We start from the raw sequence: 12,997 nt of genomic DNA on the forward strand, positions 1-12,997 counted from the left end.
CTCTTACAGCTGCATTCACCGTTGTTGTATTCAGTTTCGTTTTCATTTTCATTCTTTATTCCCCAGGGGTCACTTCTGTTCTTTGTTAAGCTTAGAATGCTCAGCTACAAAATAAAAGTCAACGAAGATGATGACGCATGTGCAGTGTGTGGTAGATCGGGGGAAACAATCGGAACACCTCATACTCAAATGGGATGGTATCCATCTGGATGTCGATGCAGGCACAGTCACTCTTCCTGAGGCCCTAGGGTTTAGAGACAACAATGGTCATGTAAATAAATCTGCAGTAGAAGCTAGCAAAAAGCGATTGGAGGATTAGTGGCTGAAAAGCAGAGATGTGACATCAGGTTAGAAGTGCAGGAAACTGTAGTGAAAGAAGATGGCGAATCTTAATGAGAGTTAACAACACAGTTGAACAAAAAGAAAGGAAGAAAAGCTGAGCATGATGGCAATTGCCACCACCCTGTTTCAAAGGGGGTGCTCCTATCCATCCATCCATATATATATGATTGTATGTCTGAATAAATGGGTGTGTGTGTGTGCATCGGGACGTCTGGAGTCGGGACTTCCACCTTCTCACCACCAGGTTCCTGAGTGAGCCGGCCTACAAGGATGCGACCGAGAGCTCGTCGGTGTGCAACACGCGCCTCGTGGTGGAGCGTCGGCTGCGGCTGCCCTTCCTGGATGCCCAGACGGGCGTGGCCCAGAGCGACTGTGCCCTGTGGATGGCACGCTGGCAGCGCATGCCGGGGCACGCCGAGGGGCAGCTCTACTCGTACCCCGCAAGGAGGTGGCGCAAGCGGCGGCGCCAGTACCTCATGAACGACCGCTACCTGGGCGCCACCCGGCTGCGGGAACACCAGCCGCCCGACTACGGGGACGCAGGTAATGATGGGGTAATTCTTCTAGCTCAGTGGCTTTTCCCAGCTATGCTCCGCCAAACAGCGTGGCCTGATTGGTATGGATCCATGGAATACTGCACAGCAAGGAACACATCAGAAACGGGCACAAATTGAGGACAGTGATGACGCCTAATGCTGCATGTCATCATATTTGTGTCTATTTTTAAGGTGAAAGCCTTTAATGCCTCATACTGTCATTAGCAGCCGTGTCAGCAGATGTGTCCGCGTTTCGGTTACGTGCCTTATATGGGGCCATATACCAATCATTGCTTAATCGATGGCATTCTTATGATATCAGAATGATAATTGCATGATAATTAATGACTAACTGAGTAATAATAGTTAAGCAATTGTGGCCTAATTAACCTTTCTAGTCAGACCAGATAAATAAATAAAACCGAGCAGGAAATTGGTCTAGTTGGGGAATCGAACAAGGGTCTCCTGAGTGCGACACGAGCACGCTAACCACTCCGCCATGCCAGCTTGATGGTTTGGAGTGAACAAAGGTTCGTCTAGTGAATATGATGTCTTCGTTCACTCCCATCTTCCTCCCTTCTCTTACGGCGAGGTTGAGGTGTCCACCGAGATATGCGAGACAGATACATTTGCTTTGGCCACCACAGTGGCTCAGTGGTTATGGTGCTCGGCTGCTGACCCGAAAGACGCAGGTTCGATCCCGGCCGCGGCGGTTGAATTTCGATGGAGGCAGAATTCTTGAGCCCTGTGTAATCTGCGATGTCAGTGCACATTAAAGAACCCCAGTTGGTCGAAATTTCCGGAGCCCTTCACTACGGCGTCCCTCATAGCGTGAGTCGCTTTGGGACGTTAAACCCCATAAAATCATAAAACCGATACATTTGCTTTCCTCAAAAACCAATTTACCGACAAACAAGGCGTAGAGCCGAATGGGCGATGGCGTTCTGTGGACTCCCTGGCAGTGTGGCAAGACGCTGTCGTGTTCCACTCTTAGAGGCGAAGCTTAACATCTAATACCCCTGTCACACGGGCAAGTTTAGTGACACTTTCACGAAGTGCACTTCTCCAGAACGAGTGACACTTTCGGGGCGTGCTGCTACACGGAAAAATAAAGTGTCATTCGGAATTGATGGTGGTGACGATGGCTTTTCAAGTAAGGCACAAAAAAATATTACTTTTCGCACTTCAAAGCTTTAATGTACAGTTATTGTACAGTAGATTCCAAACTGCAAGCAATTTTTTATGATTATCAAGGAGCTTTGTGCAATATTGGCGATTACTTTTTTAAAAAAGGCTTCGCAAGACGAGACAAGCCAGGAGCAGTACTTCACTTTTTGAAGCATCATGACGACCCACGGCGATAACGTTTCTGCGCAGCTGACACAATCTGATTGGCAAAAAGTGGTGGCGACATACATGTGCATTCGAGCGCAGCATCTTTCCGAAGACCGAGTACTGCAGTTAGCCATCGACGAGCAAGCGAGCAGAATAAGCGAAACGGTTGCAGATGGTTGCTACGGTCGCCATGCTAGCCGCCATAGCCATACCGCTGCGGCTGCCTAAAAAATTATTGCAGCTGAAAACAAGAATGTCGGAATATGTGCAGTATATATATTTAATGGCAACGCAAATAAGTTTACATGAACAATAGTGCACAAAAACTTAGCTGCGTTCAATAAAACGCCATTTTTATTGCCGACGTTGTATTCTAATTTCGAAACGCTGCTACCGAGGCTATACACTTCGCCCCTCGGGAAAAGTGAAGTGAGTTCCCCAAACTCACTTCTTGCCGAATGCGTTCAGCAGCGAGTGTCATTGAAGTTCATCGTGTGACACGATGCGAATGACACTACAGGTGAGTGTCACTCGTTGAAAATGACACTAAACTTGCTCGTCTGACAGGGGTATTAACCACACATCAGTGACACAAGCAGCAACACCGCGCTTAAGGCTTTCACCTCACCATACTTCAGGTCAACAAAGTGACCCCCCCCCCCCCCCACCCCCCTGAATTTTTTTGTTGCGTTCCCTGGACTGCAGTACAGTCAGAACTCAATTTAACGAAACCCGATTTAACGAAAATCCCGATTTAACGAAGGTATCCTAATTCCCCCTCAGACGCCCATAGGGTACAATGCTTTGAATAACCCGAAATAACGAAACCGATTCCGTGATCTGTCCTGATTTAACGAACCTTTTTTCGAGAAATAAAGGTGAAAAAGTGTTAATTTTTGGTCTGTTTTGTAGACAGCACCCCAAAATTTATTGATTGCGAGTTAGCGGTAACACTGCGGAGCATCTTCGGCCCGCCGCTTTTTTCAAACTGCGCGGCGCAAAACGAGTTTTAATTTTGAGTCGAGCTCACGAGATGGCGCCAGCAGTAAAAAAGTTCCGTGCCACATTTCATAGATGGCGGTGTTGCAGTTCGCGTGTTTTTTTGTGTGTGTGTTTGTGTGTTGTGCTCTGTGTTCGCTCTTGTGCGGATATTTCCCCGTGCCTTTGAACGCACGTCTTTGTCAAGCTCAGCTTGTTAGGCCTCCATCAGTCTAGCCTTGCTATCGTGAACGCGGACGTGGTGTGTGCGAGCAAGCGCACCGCTAACCCTCCTGACTAGCAGATGGAGCCCTGCAAGAAGCGAAAAAGGCTTACCCTGGACGAGAAAGCGGACATAATTCGTGCTGTGACAAGTGGACAGAAGAAATGTGACGTGGCTGCAGCACATGGCATTCCAGCGAGTACTCTCTCCACAATATTGAAAGGGAAAGTTGACATCCTCCGCGCCTGTGTGCCTGTTGCTGGATAACTGCACGGCCCACTACGTTGCAGAGGTCGAGCTGACCAGCGTGGAGCTCCACTACTTCCCCCCAAACGCAACGTCCGTGGTTCAGCCCTTGGATCAAGTGATAATTAATAGCGTGAAGTGCTCATACAAGCGTCGAGTCGTTGACAGAGTTCTCCTCAACCTGGAGCTGAAGCGCGAGACAAAAATAGATATTTTTATGGCGGTCGAGATGGTGGCGGCGGCTTGGAGAGCGTTGAGGCTGTCGATAATTGTCAACTGCTTCAGGACTGCCGGTTTCGGTACACTAGGCCCTGAAACTGCCGAAGCTGGTCCGGACTGCGCGAGCGCCGTGCACGAGGATGAAGATGCCTGGGAACACCTTCGCTCAGCGGATGAAGTGCCCACAGGCATAAGTTTCTCAGACTACGTGACCGCCGACGCAAACGCAGTCACAACGGAAGTTTTGACTGATGCCGATATGTTGCGGCTTGTAGGAAGCGTGGAGGGAGTGACGGCTGAAGACGCTGCCGACAACCCTGCAGGTGCCGAAGCTCCCGTGCCGACACCAGGTCAGGTGATGGATGCTCTTGATCTGCTGTGACATTTTGCCGGCGCACACGAGGGGACGGAAGATGCGCTGGACGCACTTCAGACCTACAAGAAATCGGTGCGGCCGTTGCTCACAAAGCGCACGCAGGCAAAGATCACCGACTTCTTTGGCGGAAAATAAATTTGTAGTCCCTTCGGGCCTTTCTTGTTGAGTAAGAATTTTTGTTGTTTCTTTTCATACGCGCTAGCGACGCCGGTCGTTTCCGCGGTCCGCAGTTTCATTTTGGGAGCATTTACGCTTCACAAATATGATGCTGCGGTAGCTTTCTGGATGCCGCCATACCATATAATCAAATGTACCGATTTATGTGCCCAAGAAATGCCTCATTCAATTTAACGAAGTTCTCGATTTAACGAAATAATTCACGGCTCCCCTCAACTTCGTTAAATCGAGTTAACTGTATACCACAAAACACACAGTAACTCATCAGCTTGGGTCCACTGTTGTTGTGATCTGGCAGATGCACGTGTGTGCTGTGACATAGTTTGTGGCATAGTTTTCGCAGAGGGCATGGGTAGGGTGAGCAGGCTGTGTTAGCTGCGTCTTTATGTTGAGGGCACGGGCGCCTGGATGCCGAGTTAAAATCAAGAACAGAGCAAGAAAAATTCAGGGGGCACTTTGGCTCTCTAAGTGCTGCAAGTGCTGCTGCCTTTCCTGGTGCACTGTTTGATGGACGCCTTACGCCACCTGTCGTAGCGGACGACAACTATTTTTTATTAATTGTCGTCTGCTCCAAAAGGGGGCATCAGGCATCCGTGGGTGACCTCATTACTTCGAATCCGCGCACTCTGGCGTCATAACCATTTCGACCAACCGAAAAGCGTGACACCTCTGCTGACAACCTTCTGTCGACAACGATGAGGCATTGAAGGCTTTCGCCTTAAAAGAATGCCTTCACTTGTCCTTACCACAGGTCGAGGCGCAGTATTGGCGGGAACGGGGACGTTGTTGTTCTTAGGTGTTCTCCTGCATGTGGTGCAGCTGTTGCAGCTGCGATGAAGTCACAGCAACTTCCCGCTGCAGTGGGCGAGCCTGCTGGGTGCATTGTTTAGTTTGGCCTCATCTGGTTCAGCCATGACTGAGTTGAGTGATGGGCGGGTGATCACTCACTGGTGGCTGGCAAAACCACTGCCATGCCCACCGGGGGGGGGGGGGGGGGGGGGGGGGTGCAAATGTGTATTGTGTTGTGACTCTTTGGCGAAGCTGTCCATTAAGGGGGGACACTGGTCTTGGACTTATTTTCCTTATGTTTAGTGCAGTATTAATGAAACTGTACCACCTTGCTCAGTTTCTTTATATTGATTTCAGCTGTGAAATTACCTTTCTCTTAAATTAGTCATTTCCCATGATAATTAACTTTAGTTAGTCATTCATTAGTACCTCGATGCAAAAAAAACTGCTCACTAAAAAATCATTTTTAATCCATGGCTACTTAGTATGGCGAGTAAAGAGTGCAGTAATGAAAACCATGTTTTCATTTTACCCTCATTAGTATTTTTACAGCAATTGGAATATCAATATTGGAGTAGTGAAGTAGGGAATGTAATGCATCGATAAACATTGTGAAATTATAAATTTTTGAAGTGCAATTGAACAGATCTGCTTTGATTATTGCACACACTGTGCCTTCAGCTTTCCTTAGCAAGCAGTGTGACATCTCTATCTGTCCTAGATGTTCAGATATCGACATACAGGCAGATGTCCAAAATTTTCATGCCATTAAATTGTCTGCTCCTGCATAAATTGAGCCCACACGGTGATCTGAATTTAACACTGTGGTCAGAATGCTGATTTCCTGAGGGAAAAAGCTGGTACAGTTGGAAAATAACAGCTGTAGATTCCACAACTGTCATTTTTTGAAGATCGATTTTTCGGTCATTTTTTTGGCCTCAGAGGCCAGTGTCCCCCCTTAAGTTTTGTGGGGGGAAGGGGAGGTGAGATGATGATGATGAAAACGTTTATTGAAAGCCACAATGCCTTAGTTGAAGGGAAGGCTGATCGGGTCCCTAGTCCGGGACGCCGTTGGTGAAAGCCGCTGCCCGTGCTCTGGCGACGAGGGCTCGTTGTTCCTTGAGGTCCGAGCTGGACAGCGCCGCCTCCCAGCCCTCCTGCGTTGGCTGATTCATGATGTCAATGCTGTCATTTTTCTGACAAGCCCATACCATGTGGTACAGGTTTGCCTTCTGGCCACGAAATTTGCACTGTGCCGAAAAGGACTCGGGCTCAATGGCGTGAAGCGTAGCTGGGTTATTGAAAGACATAGTTTGTAGCCAGCGAAGGTGACACTCCCCTGATTTACTGAGACCCTTAGCGGGCCTCGGAAGTGTCTGCCTTGCAAGGCGCAAATGTTGTAATATTTCTGAATATGTTGTTAATGGAGAAGGGGAGCCTGAATCAGTAAGGGAGGACGTAGAAGGATTCCGGGGAAGAAAAGCTCAGGCCAAAGCGTGAGAGTAGAATTTTTTCTTGGATGTGGATTCTCGGGGCGCTTCCAACGGTGGTGCTCTGCCCTCTGCCCAGCAGACATGCACCAGATCAGTGTGGTGGAGAATGTGGCGGCCCGCCCCGTGGCCGGGGAGGAGGACCCCGGCGTGGACAACAAGGCGGTGGTGGGGGAGGACTCCAACCAGTCCTGGTACCTGGACGAGGCCCAGGAGTCGGCGGCCGCTGCCGCTCTGCTCGAGGCAACCGCACCCCCGGACTTCCCCGACGACCCCGAGACAGACACCGAGGACTACGACGAGACGTACACCCGCAAGAAAAAGAAGAAGCCCAAGGTGGGGTTGGCCCCACAGGCTCCCAATATTTTTATCGGGCTCCCAAGCTTTTTTTTTTATTTTGCAACAAGCTCTGCAGTCTGTTCAGAGTACCGTATAAACGCCTGTAAGGGCCGCACTTTTTTTTCCATATTCAAGGGCCAATTTTCGAGGTGCAGCCCATACACGCGATGTGCAAATTTTTTTTTTTTTTAAGTAACCACACACCAACCAGGGAATGAACAACATTTATTCTTCGTTGAATCGTCACTCGTGGAGTATTTCAACTCTTGAGCTGGTGCTATGCTCTGGGCTCTGGTGCCTGCTCATCTCGAAAGAAGACGCGCAGCACGTCCGCTGTCAACGCGTAGCCGTTGTTCCGCACCTCCATCACATAGCAGAGCAGCTCTTCTTCTAGTTTGGGCAACTCGCACGGCTTGCCTCGGAAAGCGTGCTTTTTGCAGCTTGTGCTTCTCTTTTGGTTGCACCATCATCGGACGCACTTCTCGGCCACATCAAATTTCCTGCCCGCCGCATGCTTGCCGTGTTCGAGAGCAAACTTCCAGCCATGTAGCTATTAAGGTGCTTGCCCATCGTGCTAAAACAGCAATGCTCGGCAGCAGCACGAGAAAGCCATAACTACGGCAAATACGGTGAACATGCTAACACACCACAAAACAAACATATGGCTGGAACTGGCGATATTGGTGCTGATGGGGATAGCAGAAGGACGCGGCAAAAAAAAAAAAAGTTGATGATGATGACTTTGACCTTGGGCGCCATCTATGGACGGCACTTGGAAACTTCTGTGCGCGTGCGTGGCCTCCGCTATCAAGTGCTCTGCAATCAAGCGCACCGTTGCTCGCAGCTGGAGCTGATCACGGAGGCTGCGACGCATGCATTTAGAAGGCTACTCCCGCCTGGGTCATGGAAAGTTCGGGTGTGGCCCTTACACGGATTTATTTTTTTTTAAACATTTCCTTCAGGAAAACGAGGTGTGGCCCTTACACGCGTTTATATGGTATTTTTGTTTGGGCCTTTATACAATACAAAATACTGTGTTGTCATCACTACTTTATAGTGTAATGTCCTGTGATGACCTGTGATGTCCAGTGCATAAGCTGCTACCAAGACTGAAACTGTAGAGCAGCTGTATCTCAGGTCACTGCGCATGGCAGGTGCATAATGGACTTATCAAAAGTGTGCAAATGAGTAATGAGCATGAAATGACCCTGGAAGCTTACAAAGTACTTTGGCAGAAAAGTAAATTGTATTGCAACGGGTAGTAGGCTTGTGTATAAAGTGAAGCAAAAAATTCTGTGCCATGGGGATGTGACTAGCATTAATGGAACCAGTTCCTACAGTGTGGTGGTTTTTTAAAGGGGTGCAAGGTAAGGAATGCCTTGTTGGTTGCTTTGAGTGTGTGTGCAGCACCTGGACACTGCATAGCGCACTGTCTTCCATTGGGTGAAGGGGGCTTTTTATTGAGTAATTGCATGCCACTCACTTGGTTGATGAGGCTTTTGTTTGGACAGTGTCTTTTCATTATTCAGTCTAGATCTCAATCTCAAGGTCATGTTCGCAAAACATGTTGGCAAAATGTGTCCGCACTATGATGCCACAACGTGTGATTGTGTGTGAATGTACTGTAATTTAGTAATAAATTAATGAGGGGTGTAATATGTCATGATAAAGATATATAACATCATGTTGTCAGTTTTCCAAATTAAGTTAATGGCAGTTGACAGAAAACGAATTAAGGCAATTGAGATTTAGTACGATAGCGATGATGGAAGTGATGATGATAGGTGACAACATCATACCAAACTTGCATGACAAGACATGCAAAATAACTTTGAAGTCACGTGACAAGATGACGCAGGAAAATTTTTAGGCCACGTGACAAAGTAATGACATCATACCAAAGTCACGTGACAAGATGATGTAAAAAATTTCAAGGTCGTGTGACAGAGTGATGATGTCAAAGCAAACTCGTGTGACAAGATGGCGCAGAAAAATTCCCAAGTCTCGAGTCACGTGACAAAGTGGTCACATCATACCAGAGTCACGTGACAAGATGACTTGCAGAGAGGAATTGTGAGACAGTAGGTTGCATGAGTTGAACTCGGAACAAAAATCTCTACGTGATACAAAACTAGCAGTGCTCTCAAATGTTTTTGTCTCGGGAGATGGTTGACTTTGAAATCAAACCTCTACAGTCCTTGAGGGAGCTGTGATGAGAGCTGGCAGCTTTCTCAGCCATGCTATGTCCATATGTGCTTGACTCTTCTCCCTGGTCATGTTGGTTTAAAGTCGAAGCAGGGTTCGTGAGCAAGCCTCGCAGAACATCTCGATATCCTTGCCGCACTTCAGGTTCTCAGAAATGATGCAGCAGTGGGGAGCTTTCCCTGGTGTACACAGCAGGGATGAGGATGTCGTGAAATGGAGGCCAGTGCAGGAACTGGAGGGAGAGAATGGCGACACGAACAGGGCCCTGAATCCAGTCAGTCCCACCAATATCTGGAGTTCATTTCCACTTTATGACTGTATGCCAACCGCCTAAAATCGGTCCTGTTTCGGTAAAGCTTGCATCATTCACCTGATTGGTGTTGTTTTCCACTGCTTTGCAAAAGGCTGACCACAAGTGCGGGGGTGTTGGCTTTGTTGACATAGGCTGAGGAGGGGCTGCACTGATTGGGGCTCTTCTGCAGAATGCCGGGCAGAAGAAGCGGACGCGCATCGAATACACAGACGCCGAGAAGCCCTACAGCTGCGAAAGTAAGTATCGTGCTTCTCAGCTTGTTTACTTTCTGGTGCAACTGCTGTACACTTTTTCCTTTGCTTTTACGAAATTCACACCCATTTGTGTCAGCCATCCCGTAACTTAGTTGAGCTCTGTTTTGAATGCAGATTAGCGTGTCGCTGTTGTTTTCTCCCCCCCTTCTTTTTTTTTCTCACTGCTTTGGTGCCATATCCTCACTTATGTTCTTGTGGTTCCATTCTTGCATTGTGCTACAAGAAAAATGGCAAGAAAAACAAGATTTTAAAGAGCTCAGCCAGGTTTGTAGCATTAAGGGGGGACACGGCTCTTTGCGGCCGAAAATTGGTCAAAAAATCTTATTTTCGACCTTTCCATTTTCGCGATCCTGACGTCACTGCGCAGCTATCCACGAATTTTCGTTGAAAAATACCGCCTAATTTACGCGTTATAGCGTTCCAAAGATGTGAAACAGCGTGCGCGGCCCTTTAAATTGAGGTCTAATCGCACCAAACTTTGACTGCCTGTCGTTCGAGAAATACGCGCTCCGCCGGCGCCATTTTGGTTTCCTTTGAAAGGTCTCGATTCAGGCTATTCCCATATTCCGTTTGGCAACCATGAGCAAGCCCTGGAAGCAGTAAACAAACAAACAAACTTGGGCAAAGCGCGCTCTGCTATTGGTTCTCGAGATCACGTGACAAAAATGCCAACTTTTGGTTGGTTGACGGCGTCGACGGCTTGGAGCCCGGCGCCATTTTGAGTGGGTCGGGCAGTCCCACTGTTACGGCGAAGTGAGGTTCGTCGGGTGCTAAGTGCGAAATATTTCAATTTACGCAACCTTAGGCTAAGAACACTAAAAGGGAACGAAAGGTAGAGATCCGAAGCGCGCTGGGAACGCTGTATCGTTGCATCCTGGTGTCTACATTCAGCGACGATGCGGCGCAACAACGTCGTAACCGGCGGTGCTTAGCGTGACAGCGAGGATTGAAAACGCATCCCGAGGGAGCGAAAGGCAGAGATCCGAAGCGCGTTCGGTGCGCTGCATCGGCGCATCCCCTTATCTAACAATCAGCGATAGAGCGCCGACGCTTCGCGATGACCTGATAGGCGGCGGTGCTTAGAGCGGCGGCGAGGAGTGATCAGGGCGATTCCTGCCGCGTACAGACAGCGTAATCGTGACTATGCAGATGAAGAAGCGATACCGAAGCAGCTTCCCATGCAGCTTCCGTTGACAGCCAGCAACGGCGCGACAGATCGAGCTCTCCGGTAAAGCTGGTGGCGCGGCGCCAGCGGCGGCCGCGAAACGGTGTCCGCAAAGCGCGGAATCGGAAACCTTGACGAAATAAACTTGCTTCATTTATGTTTTTAGGGGCAAGATGAGCAAAGAGCGCGTATCGTTCGTTAGCGGCTGACTGCGATCACAGCGCCGGTAGAATCGCGCGCCGCAACTTGGGGGAGGTCGCAGTGCAAAGGCACTTATCTCGGGTTCCAGCCTCCAGACTATGCCATCTGTTCGCCGGCAATTTCCTTGTTGCAAGCGCAATTAAGTCAACGGGAAATGGTTCTCCCACATCAGAAACGAGCCAGAACTCACTTCAGTGATTTCTAGTTACCCTTGGTGCCACAAAAATATGCCAAAAACGTTTTTCTCCGATTTCTCAAAACTGTAATTTTGGCACATTCAGAATTTTGGAGGAGCGATATCTCCAGTTCTATATCAGCTATTAGTATAATTCTTTTTGTGCTAGAAAGATAAATGCACAGGTTGTGCAATAGGGCTAAGTTTAAACCACTGCTTCCTTGGGAAAATTCTGAAAATAAATCTTTTGTCTAAGTCATCAAAATGAGCTTTTTCTCTGTCATGTTTGACTGGCTGTAACTTTTGTCCAAGTCGTCCTAGAATGCTCTTTTATGCCTTATTGCCCTCCTTGGTGACTCTAGATCATTTATAAATAGTAATGTTCTTCACACAGTCTTATGTTAATTAACCAAGTTTCCTCCAAACAAACGACATAGTTTCCATGATAAATATAAAACTTACTGCTGCAGGCCCAAACCGTTTGCAGTTTTAGAATCAGCACATGAAAATGTACAAACAGAAAATTTGGTGCAAATCTGTCCATAAATAGAGAAAATAGTTCTAAGAGGGGTGTCCCCCCTTAAAATACGGATCACCACTCTTGAGCTACTACTAGCTACAGCAAAAATTTCCACCTGTCAATATTTCACCTGTGCAAAGGCAGCAACAAGCCTCTGCACGGGTGTAAGATTGATCGGTGGAAACTTTTAATTAGGTGACCTTCAGCGGTACATGTTAACTTTTCAAAAGCGTGAGGTGGAAAAGCAGTTGTTAGTCAGTTCAGCAATTTGTTAATTTCAGGAAGATATGGGGTCATTTTATTTGGGTGCTAAGTTAACTTGTGTAGTTTTATGTCTTTGTGTTGTGCTCAAAGCTGCAAGTTTTGTAGACTGTACACCACCACCCACTGCTGGTCAGCCGTCATGCAGTCACAGTGCCAATGGATCGATGAATAGTCTCAACCAGAGTGGCCAAGCTGTGTTGGCAAATTGAGTGTGCTTCTCAGGCTAAAGGGTTGTTTAAATGGAGAGGTGGCTTTCAGCAAAAATTTTATTTCCGCACATATTTATGTGGAATTTTTTTTAGCATACGAGAGGTAATTTTTATAACTACTACTCTAAAAAAATTTCACTGTTATATATCCAGAAAATTGATATCTAATAAATATTAAGGCCTTTAATGCCTCATCGTTGTAAGCAGGAGTTGTCGACAGAAATGTCACGCTTTTCAATTTGTCGAAATGGTCGTGACGTCACAGTGCGCGAATTTCAAATGGGGTCAATTGTACTTTGGCTACTAACCATGCAACCAATTAAAGGGATGGTATAGCGATGCTCCAAGTAAGTGGGACTGAGGTTAGTTAATTGCTTAATTGAACCCTAATTAACCTTTCTAGTCAGACCAGATAAACAAAAAAAACCGAGTAGGAAATTGGTTGAGTCGGGGAATCGAACCAGTGTCTCTGGAGTGCGAGACGAGCATGCTAACCACTCCGCCATGCGAGCTCAATAGTTTAGAATGAACAAAGGCGCGTCTAGTGAAAACGATGTCTTCGTTCACTCCCATCTTCCTCCTTTCCAGTTACGGTGAGATTCAGGTGTCCATGAGGATATGCTTGACAGATACAAAAACCA

General features: G+C 47.6%; 1 protein-coding gene across 3 annotated transcripts in view; it reads left to right on the forward strand.

The window, feature by feature from the left end:
• The window catches only part of LOC149334622 (zinc finger protein ubi-d4 B-like), a 54,352-nt gene that overhangs the window by 1,391 nt on the left and 39,964 nt on the right, over positions 1 to 12,997 (forward strand). For 2 of the 3 annotated variants that reach the window (XM_089555261.1, XM_089555263.1), the window contains exons 2-4: positions 587 to 885; positions 6,791 to 7,047; positions 9,738 to 9,804. In XM_089555261.1, coding sequence (XP_089411387.1) covers positions 587 to 885; positions 6,791 to 7,047; positions 9,738 to 9,804 — 623 coding nt within the window. The remainder of the gene's footprint in view (positions 1 to 586; positions 886 to 6,790; positions 7,048 to 9,737; positions 9,805 to 12,997) is intronic. The other variant, XM_089555262.1, reaches the window with a different exon arrangement.

This window comes from Amblyomma mixtum, chromosome 8 (genome assembly GCF_055824585.1).
Source record: "Amblyomma mixtum isolate Tamu chromosome 8, ASM5582458v1, whole genome shotgun sequence".
Taxonomy (NCBI): domain Eukaryota; kingdom Metazoa; phylum Arthropoda; class Arachnida; order Ixodida; family Ixodidae; genus Amblyomma; species Amblyomma mixtum.